This window comes from Montipora foliosa, chromosome 4, assembly GCF_036669935.1.
Source record: "Montipora foliosa isolate CH-2021 chromosome 4, ASM3666993v2, whole genome shotgun sequence".
Classification (NCBI taxonomy): Eukaryota; Metazoa; Cnidaria; class Anthozoa; order Scleractinia; family Acroporidae; genus Montipora; species Montipora foliosa.
In genome coordinates, this window is record NC_090872.1 from 18,262,058 (window position 1) to 18,272,579 (window position 10,522).

The 10,522-nt window shown below is 40.7% G+C and overlaps 2 protein-coding genes across 10 annotated transcripts in view; one reads left to right on the plus strand and one right to left on the minus strand.

The window, feature by feature from the left end:
* The first annotated feature begins 2,162 nt into the window (after nucleotides 1-2,162).
* On the plus strand, nucleotides 2,163-9,698 carry LOC138000141 (uncharacterized). 3 transcript variants are annotated; one of them, XM_068846338.1, is made up of 2 exons: nucleotides 2,163-2,647; nucleotides 6,182-9,698. In XM_068846338.1, the coding sequence occupies exon 2, from the start codon at nucleotides 6,182-6,184 to the stop codon at nucleotides 7,301-7,303; it is 1,122 nt and encodes a 373-aa protein (XP_068702439.1). In that variant the 5' UTR covers nucleotides 2,163-2,647; the 3' UTR covers nucleotides 7,304-9,698. The 3 variants fall into 3 exon arrangements, with proteins under 3 accessions (XP_068702439.1, XP_068702438.1, XP_068702441.1); XM_068846337.1 differs by lacking the exon at nucleotides 2,163-2,647 and adding an exon at nucleotides 3,229-3,478; XM_068846340.1 differs by lacking the exon at nucleotides 2,163-2,647 and adding an exon at nucleotides 4,263-4,584.
* Nucleotides 9,699-9,834: 136 nt separating this feature from the next.
* LOC138000139 (uncharacterized) overlaps nucleotides 9,835-10,522 on the minus strand; it is a 24,150-nt gene continuing 23,462 nt past the window's right edge. For all 7 annotated transcript variants that reach the window (XM_068846335.1, XM_068846332.1, XM_068846331.1 and 4 more), the window contains one exon: nucleotides 9,835-10,522. This exon is cut by the window's right edge and continues 1,182 nt beyond it. In XM_068846335.1, coding sequence (XP_068702436.1) covers nucleotides 10,431-10,522 — 92 coding nt within the window. In that variant the 3' untranslated portion in view covers nucleotides 9,835-10,430.

The window sequence follows — 10,522 nt, forward strand, 5'->3', positions numbered from 1 at the left end:
TGTTGAACTTGATCTTGGGACAAGTCGTGTACCAATGGCGCATGATATTCCCTTTTATTTTCCTCTGGCGGCTATCTGGAGTCTTTCTCGCGTGTTATCACAGGGAGCAGAACAGTCCTATTTGACCGTTTTTCCAGTTAACTGATTCACCGTACAATTGCAGCTCGAATCGATCTTGTTGATTTGAATCACCGCACGTGATCAAACTACATGCAAACGATCGTGATACGCGGCGGTTGAAATCCTATCCGCGAAACGAAAGCCGTATACAGTGATAACTGTGGGCAATAGAGTATGAAGGTAAGGGAGGTAATCCCTCATATTGGCCCTATTCCCTAACCCTAACCCTATTTTAATTTATTTTTAGATCTCCTGCGAGATCCAGTATTCATTCCCACGAGGGTTAACTGATCGATAGCCAATCATATGTCCCCATTTTACGCGAATCATTGCGTGGAAATTCGCTCAGCTGTCAACATTGGTAAAAATGGGGACATATGATTGGCTATCACCTAACCCTCGTGGGAATGCCGGATCTCGCAGGAAATCTAGAGGGATTACGATGGGAATAGGGCCAATATGAGCGATTTCGGTCAAAATTTGAATGGTCCATAAATCGCTAAAATTTGGATGAAAATGCCTTATATCCAGCAGTTGTTGTGGAAACAATATTCTTTCTTCAGTCGCAAAAAGAAATCAACCAGAAAGCGCGTGAAATTTAATTTTGGAGGAACCATCTTCCAAGCGTTTTACGTTCGCTTTTGTACAATGTGGACCGGAGGATACCGGTGACGGAAATGCGTCATTTAAAATTTACCCGGTATTGTATTAACTCTTGTTCTTAGGCCATCGTAGCTTCATTAGGAAAATAACACAAACAGCGGTGATAAACATTGTATTCCAACGCATTTTTATAAAACTTGACGTTTCGTATGCTAGTCAACACACATTTTCAGTCTAGGTTCCAGACCCCTATTGTTTACTATATATATATATAGTTTTTAAAAATTGTAACGGTCACTTTTGAAAATGTGTGTTGACTAGCATACGAAACGTCAAGTTTTATAAAAATGCGTTGGAATACAATGTTTATCACCGCTGTTTGTGTTATTTACCCGGTATTATTTACTATTTTTAATATGATCTGTGCAATGCAGATGATGTTGGGTATACAACCCGACACCAAAAATTCGGCTATTGGCCGACATTTTTTGGAAGCCCACGGTAGGAAAGATCTTTTGAAAGAAAACCAATTTAAGGTCGTAAGAAAGTTAAATATTAATGTTTACATTTATATTGTAGGTAAAGCGTTGCGTCAGCAGGATCGAGAAAGAACGCAAAACAAATTCGGAAAATTCTTACCAATTTCTAAACAGAGATTTGTTTAAAACGTTGGATTTTTATTGTTTTGTCTATTATCCTCGTGGTGATGACGTTTTTTTGGGACCACAGTTTCCATGTCTTGGTGCAAAACCGGACGATCAGCTAAATTAGTAACGGTTGATTTCACTTTCTATCCTCCAGTCCACATCACAGGAAAAAATAACAGATTCCCATTTTTGGCTATTTTAGGGTATTTAAAGAATACCAACAAAAATCCCAAATTTGGAAGAGTGGGACAAGTCCCAGTCAGGGAACTTGGTTGGGAATTCCGTGGTTGGGACTTGTCTCACTTTGCCAAATTTGGGATTTTATTGGTATTCTTTAAATACCCTAGAATATCCAAAAATGGGAATCTGTTATTTTTTCCTGTGTGCATCGAACGAGTTACGTGGTGGTCAGTTTCATCCATTGTCTCTTTTTTCTTCTCTCGGTACTGCGTACCTCGTACGGAAAGCTTCGCTTTCCGAAGTTCGTCTCCCGAATATTGACGCGGATAATATTTGAACCGGCACGATTGTTTGCGTAGTTTGATTACGTCAACAAGATCGACTCGCGCTAAATTTAACTGGAAAAACGGTCAAATCAAATAGTACTCCCCTACTCCCTGTACATGTGGTGTTATAAGAAATAACTCTGGAGCAGTCGTGCTTTGGTGTCCCATCGACCACATATGAGTATCATCTTCGAAATCATGTATGTGTTTCAATGTTCTACGGAACCGGACGTGAACATTGAATATCGTACTTATTCGGCTACAAGCCGATCTCGGCTTTTAGCCGAGGCCCCAACTTCTTTGCGCAAAAAATGAACTTGATTGACACGAATTGCAAATGCACAATACCCGGATATAAACCGAGACCCATTTTAGGTCTTGATGTGTATCACCGACTATGGAATTTTCGTAATTTAAAATACAAATTGAAAATGACTGAAAAATTATACTCAAAGTAATAAAATGAACACAAAAGATAAGAAACAAACAAGCGACGTGATCGTGATGTGATTACTGACCCCACTGGAAACATGTCTTCGCACAAGCGAAGCGTTTTATAAAAAGGTTATTCGACTGGAAACCTTACAACCTCGCCTTTAAACTTAAAATAGTCGCCGAAGCAGAAGCTGTAGAAAATAACTCCGAGATCGCCAGAGAATACGGCATCAGCGAGTCGATAGTTCCGTCGCTCGAGGAAAGATCAGGCAAATCTGTTTAACGGCGAGCTCGATCAACGATTGTTGGCATGGTTTTCAGAGCAAAGAAGTCAAGGTAAGATTTCCCCTTTAATGCGTACGTTTTTTTTGCTTGGAAAATGTCGATTTAAACAAGAAGAAATCCACTTGCGCTTTCGTCTCGAGTTTGCTATGGTGTCATGCGTATGTTAGAAGCTTGTTTACACACAGATCGTGCAATCTCGTAAGATGATACAACAAAAGAAGTGCCGGAAATAATTGACAAGCAAAGTTGAGATTAAGTGCTGGTAATTGCCGGCTGATGTTATTGTTTATATTGTCTCCCGGACAACGAATTTGAACACCATTGAAATGTGCAAAACGGCCCACATATCAACACTTGCTGTTTGTGAATGATCAATCATACGAATAATGTATCAACGTCATTTGTAACGAATAAAAAATGAGGAACGATGAGGAGTAAGGGATATCAACACATCCTCTTTTAACAAACGTGTTGAAATACTACCGTTTTTCAAAGGACATGTGAAATGAAAGTTTCAGTTCAGTATTGGAAACGAATATTGTCCCAAACTTCAACCAAACTCAGTGCAAAACACTGCTGCAAACAGGAAATTTAAAAAAACAAATTTACACCAGTCATCCTACGCACAAATTGTGTTTACATCGATTAGGTCCATTGGTTCCGATTGAATGGACGGCTATTCATGGATCTCCTTAAAGGTTGTCAGTGGAACATTTTATAAATTCCAAGCACCTAACGTAAGCTTAGCATCTCTATTTAGTAACTTGTGGAAAGAGTATAAATATAAATGATATTTTGTTCCAACCTAATAAAAGAAATTTGCAACACGGGAAATTGACTAACAAGTCTTCTACGTTTGAAATAAGTGAATCAAGCCGAAATGTAAGTTGGAATTGAATTTAAACTTAACATTTCATATTATCATATGCATTATAGTAGTTTTTGAAGGCAACCCTCTCGTTTTCAGTTTAAGTACTCTCAGTTTGTTTCACAGGATTTTTTTTACGTAACGTTTTAAAGATCGCATACGCTCAAAACCTCTAGCCGATGGAATATGGAAATGCTCTTTTTGCAGGTTTCATGCATGAGATGATAATGCACTGCTGTTCGCGGTCTGTTTTCTGCTTTTTAAACGAACTCTTTTGATTCTCACAGGGGTTATTTCGCAATCTGCGCTGATTGTAGTCAACAATTTCAGTATCACGTCGATCGTGTAAGAAAGTACTGTGATAGTGCCAGGATCCGTCTGTTTGAACGTATTTATGTAGACGCATAATCAGACGAACTCCATTTTTGTCCACTTCAGTTCCGGATGGGTGATTCGTTTTTAACACTGAATCTTGTCACTCACGAATGTTCGAACCCCGATCAGGGACACTCAAGGTTTTAAAACAAAGATAATAAAGATAATAAAGATAAAGTTGAAAATTTATCAGGACTCATATGCGTCCCAGGCCTAACTTAAGAGAAAGTGTTTCCCTTGTAATTACATCTGCTAATCAGTGTGTGGAACGTTTAAGACCCCACTCATTGTTCGAAAACAGCAGGGCCCCCGTTATCGTGGCCTGCATCTCGCGCTTGCCTATATATTTGATTGAACACTGCATCAAAGAAGCATGGTTAAAGTTTCCCTCGAGATATCATGTCCTCTATAATGTATGAGAGGTTTGGGCCAGGCCGGAATCACGCCATATAAAACCTTGTGTAAGGCTCGCTTATTCCTGAACACGGAATGAATACGGTACTGTGGGATTTACCACAGGATTTTTGAGCTCTTGATGTAGGCGACCTGAGTTGCAATGTTTTCATGTTACGCAAAAGTTGTTCGACGCCAAGACCGAGTAACCAGGCCAGCTGGCTCCCTCACATTCAGGATCAACGGGCGCGACATATCTTCAGTAGTTTTTTGATCACAAGTGAATTTACGGACGATGTTACGCTCGTGTAGGCACGATTGCATCATTTGCTAACACAGAAAATCACAGGAGGTGATTATTAGTGTATCACCTAAAAAAAATAGTGTTATAGGGTGCTCGCCACTTGCGACCAAATGCAAAAAGAAGTACGGAACCGGTTAAAGTTTGGTATTGATCAAACATTTTGGAATTTTACAAAAAAAAAAGTTCGAAGTGTTTGAAAATGACGAGATATGAACTTGTCGGCGCCACTGTTATTCATTTTGTTGCTTTGACGCTCATTTGAAAGGAAAAAACTCGTTTATTTAAAAGAATTGAAAACATGTTTACCTTCAACAACTAGTACTTCCCGTATCGACCTCAAATCAAACTGTATGAACTTGCGCAGGTATTTATATTTTGTACTTTGATTTTCGTTATTTTTTTCGAACGTTAATCAAAGTCATTCCTAAGTCGCAAGCTTCAACAGCGAGTAGACAGTTTTGACTTCTTTTGTTTCAACAACTTCGTGTAAATTGTCGTTGTTACACGTAAGATATTCTTACAACTGCATACAGCTTAGCGTTAAATTTGTAACACAAATCGTGAAGTACGATATATATTTAGCGCCGGTAAAATAAAAGAGACATTTTATCAAGCAAACCTGGTGTTTGGTGTATTGTTTTGTGATAGTGTATGTTCTGTAGCGAAATCAATTATTTGATCAAAATATAACGAAAATTCCACCCTAGTGGGAAAAGAATTGTCGAGGAGTGACACGTGACCAGCCTGAGCCAGGGGTGAAAAAGGTGTTCCATTTAACTTAAGTCCGTTCGCGGTCTGGCGATCGCAACTTTTACGCGCCAAAATAAAAACATGGCCGAGAACGGCTGGAACTGGTGAGACCTTTGAAAACTTATAAATGGATCGGAACGTTTCCAACGGGAAAACAGGCCTACCATTTCAGACTTCCCGCTGCTCCCGGAAATTTTCCAGTGGAACTAACCAAAAAGTCGTGTTCCATTTCCAACGAACCGGAATTTCCGGAATTTTTCGTAAACAACCTTAGAAACCTTTCTGTGAAGTAAAGCAAATTAAAAACACATTATAATACGAGACCTTAAGCAGAGTCGAAGCTGGGTTGGTCGCGCCCCCGGGGTCGCGCCGCGTCAAACGCTACTCATAACCACTGAACCATCGAGATCAGCTTTTTGAAAGAAATATATCATGTACGTTTGAATGCTAATCACAGAGCTAACCGAACCGCTTTTCATGCTACAGAAGTGCTTTTTAGGCCTAATTTATAAAAACAGTTTTAACTGCCAGTCATTTAGTGTTAATCACCTCTAATCACCCAGAAATGATTATAAAATATTTTGTAACTAATCTTTATTGTGAGCGTTAATTTAGACAAAAAAGATGCAGCATTTAGCGAGAAATAATAATTTATGTAAAAATCTTGCAAAAAAAAAAAAAATTCGGGGAAATTCAGTGGATGGTTTTGGAAGAGTTTTAATAGTGATCAATTTAGAAAGAGGGAGCTTCGTTTTGTGATTGGCAACATGAAGTTTATCTCTGCGAGGGGCACCGTACCCGAATTCGATCAGTGCCCGACAGTTGATTGTGTTGCCCGTCTAAACGTGAAACTTACATCTCTAACTAAAATGTCTTCACTGTTCCGTAAATTTAGATGCCACCTTCACTCAGTCGGATGAAACAAGAAGACAGTAACCACTCATTGGGTAACCAGTTAACTAACGTTTTGCATCAGCCGGGCTGTTCGGATCCAAACTGCTTTCTTCCAGCATGTATTAATGTGAAACTACTAAAGAGCCATGCACAGAGATGCAAGAAAAATCGCAAACGCTGCGATATTTGCAAACAGCTGCCAAGTGGCGAAGAAGACCAAGGGTTATCGATGGGAAATACGTTGCAGTGCACTCCTCCGGCTAATGCCATGAAGGACTGCGATATGCAACCAAGGAGTTTCCCGCCAACAGAGGTAGAGACTCAGAATACTGATGATGAAATTAGCATAATCAGGATTGTACGTGTCCCTGAGAGCCCCAAGAAGGACTTGCAACCGTCACAGCAGTTCCAGAACATGGTGAGTTGTAATACTGCCGCAGCCAATCCAAACTGTTTAGATTATGGATCGTGCAATGCTGTAATACCACGCGATAAAATGACCGTCACTGCCCATCATTTGCAGCATCAAGGGCAGCAGCTGCTAGAGCAAAGTGGTCCTATCTCTCTACAGATTATCAACAATCTTAAGAATGAGACCAAACCCGCCTGCAGCCAAGTGATGTTGCCCACATCCAGTCAGGTCATGATTCCCAGACTAGAAGTACTTTGCAAAGCCTTGCAAGCGCTTACTACTGTTATTCAGTTGGTGAAGTCATATGCACTAGAGATGCATGCCATTCCACTATTAGAACAGGCGCTGGCGGAGATGAAAGTATCAGCGTTGACTCATCTTGATTGCAATGCAAAGCCGACGACTTTACCCATTATCAACACATCAGTAGTGATGGAGTATTGCGAAAGTGACAAATCCAGAGAGGAAAGCGAGGGATTGCCATTGTCACTGCCTCAAACTAACTCTTCCCTCTCGCCGTCACCATCTTCCTCAGCGGGGTTAATCAAGCTAGAATGCCTTTCTCCTACAATTGGGCCGCCATCACCAGACGTACCGTCAAATAAAGGAAATACTGTCGAGGATCTTTATGAAGGCATGATCGGCGAAATTGATGTCGATCCGGAGGATGTATTGCTGGATTTTGTTGAAGAACTGCTGGGGTCAGAGTGATACCGAGCTCTCTCGGTCACGGAAATGGACCTGCGCCAGGCAATCGGGGTCGTCCCTGTGTGGACTCCCTTACCAAACCATCCTTTCTGGATGTGAAGCCACCGTCCGGCTTGCGGTTGGCAGTTTTTGATCCATCCCTACCCCACCTCCCCGAGGGATCCATGTAACCCCTGCCTCTCGTGCCTGGGTGTTACGTCATCACTACTTTTGTCAGCTTGGTTAGGTCAAAAAGCGCTCGATAGTGACGACAGAACCCCGATCTTTTCAATCGTTTATTGAATTGAATTGTGGTTGTATGAAGTCATTAACTAGCTCACGCGTTATGGACCTGGCCCCTGTTTCATTTGTGGGTTTCTTGTGAACCTGGGCTTAGTTGCTTTGGGTTCTCCTTTATCCCTCTCCCATTGGGTTCACTTAGTCAATATCCTTTGAGCCCTTTCTAGCCCTGGGTATCCATGTGATCGTTTCCTGGCGCAACATGGCTTTTCGTAAACTCCTATACATTTTCCAAGTCAGTAAACCGTGTTAAAGTCGGTCGGGTATGCTATAATGATTTGACATTCTTTAGACATTTCTTTGTCAGGAATTCACCTAGGTACAGCCACAATTAACATGTTCAGTCTTTGCTGAGATAAAGAGAGAAATTTATCTAGTTTGGTTTACAGAGCAGTTTTAATTTTCATCGATTTTCGAAAAAAAGAAACATAAAGAAACCATGGGAAAAAAAACAATCAAGGGGAACAGAGGCGAGATGTGTTACTGGCGCCAAGCGTCGGAATAAAAGAAAACGTGCGCCTCAGTAGGTGTCAGCAGGAGCTCACCAAGGGGAACCTCTATCGTCCATACTTTGCCTAAGAGTTAACCCTTTCCCGAGTAGAATTATTCATAGAGCACCTCCCTTGCGAGATTCAGCACGCCCACTGTTGTAAATGCCAATCAAAACAATGAAGCTATCTCAGCCTCTAGGGAAATATGATACTTTTCGGGCAAAAACTTGTTCCTGGAAAGGAAAATTTACTCTGGAAAGGGTTGACTCAAGGAATTAGTGGAGATAGAGGATCCCCTTGATGAGTTCCTGGTCACGTGAGATCCGGCTCCAAGCGGTTGCAATCATGTTACACCACTCTTGTTCCCAGAATGACCTGGTTTATTGTTCACGCCGAGTAGTGTAAGAATCTCTGCTTAAATTTCTTAATTAGTAAGCAGACTCAGTTAATTAGTAAGCAGACTCAGTTGTTCAAAGACTTTATCCAATGGATACTCCATTGGATATCCATTGGATAGAAACTACACAGTTTCTATCTGTGCAAAGATTGAACTATTTGCTCGACTGTGAATTTACATCAAGTAAACGTTTGTTCGAATAGGAGGTTTTCACGTGACGTCATCGCCTCCATGTTGGTGGACGAAAACAAAAGATCTCTCTTTAGCTCCTTTTGACCAGAAGTCGTACATTTCTCTATTGTTATTAGTGTCCTTAAGGGGGTTGGTTGAAAACGTCCTATTCCTTTGTCATTGTTTAATGCAAAGTATATTTTAAACTCTTTACAGCGACTTATCCACTGGATAATAGCGACTTAGAGTGGTTTTCAATTGAGTGTCGAAAGTAATTAGTGAATTACTTTGGTTTTGCATTACTTCACTCAGTAATTGGTTCAAAGCTCTCGCGCCACTTTCTCAACCAATCAGAAGTGAAACAAAAACCAATCGTGGCTTGCGCGTGCACATTTTCCCGCGCTTTGTGTCGGCTACGTGTAATTACTTCGAGTTTTGATTGGTTTACTGGATGTCTCCGTCCTTTTTGATTGGCCAAAGTAATTACTTTGGTTTTGGTTTTACGACACTCAATTGAAAACTGATCTATCCACTGGATAATAGCAACTTATCCACTGGATAATAAACTCACGCGGCGGCCTTTGGACAGTTGGGGCCAGATGATCTTTGGGGACATATGGGTCAATGAGCCTTTTTGTGTCCTCAATGATTTACCAATTTTAATTGGTTATATTTCGCTGAATATCGAAACTAAAAGCATGTTGTTTGAACATTTGAAGCCAATTTGATTTTAATAAGGAGATTTATAGAGTGTTTTCACTCACGTGATCAGTAACCTTGTTTTTCCACCGAAACAAAAGAAAACGTTTGCATGATAATAGAACTCAATTCCCGGGGGATTAGTTGGGTATACCAACATGGCCGCCGTTCCATTGTTTTGGTACACTAAGATGGCTGCCGTGACGTCACGTGAAAACACTCTATATCTTGATGACGAGAGCAAAGATTCCTCCTACAAGCAACGCAAAAAGAAAAAGATCATCCGGCAACGCCAACATAGCGCGCTCGTGTGTTGCATTTTTCTATAAAAGGGAAGTAGCGTCGCCGAGTGGTAAAGAAACCGCACTTGCAGCTCCGGAGCTCCCGGGGTTCAAGTCTCACCCGGCCATTGGCTGAAGTGGTTTTCTCATCTCGGCTGCGCTGGTTGCCTGTCTTCCATCACGTGAGGTATATCAGTCCAGGATTGGTCAAATTAGTCTCAATAATTTGTTTTATTGCTCATACAAAATTGGATTCACTTGACTTTCTAAAGTAGTTTTCTTAAAGGATATCAAAATTTCGCTTGAAACGGAACGGTAGCCACTCACTATGAAGGATGTGGCCCTCCATTAACAACAAAGGTTTGTGATGCAAACAGCACGGTGCAAACATAGCTGTCTTTTGCAAAACTAACCAATATGAAGTTTTCATGTAGCGCGGCGTACTGCCATCCAATTGATTGCCTCGCGGGTGTCCTTATCAAAGTAGATAAAAATCAATATTAGAGCATCACGGCTTTTGTAAACTGAGTTCTCCATATATATGTTTTTTTAAATGTAAACTGTACGTATTTTAAAGAAATAAAAGTAAAAACTACATCATTGTGTATTTAAATTATCGCTTAGACCAATCTATTGGGCATGCAACATCAACTTGAGAGCTTAATTATCAAAACCTCTGCAGGTAGAGATTGCATTCGAATTCGGAATCATGATTTCATTTCTGCTCAGTTGCTATGCCTCGCTATTTCCTTCTCAATCCAGAGTACTAAAATGTCTTTGAAACTATGGAGTCCAACCAAATCAAACAGTATTTAAGACGAAAAAATGCTTCGGAAGTTTTCCACGGTGTTCTCGAGGGCGATAAACGATTCACTATCGATCTTGTGTTCATCCCGTTGCTGGT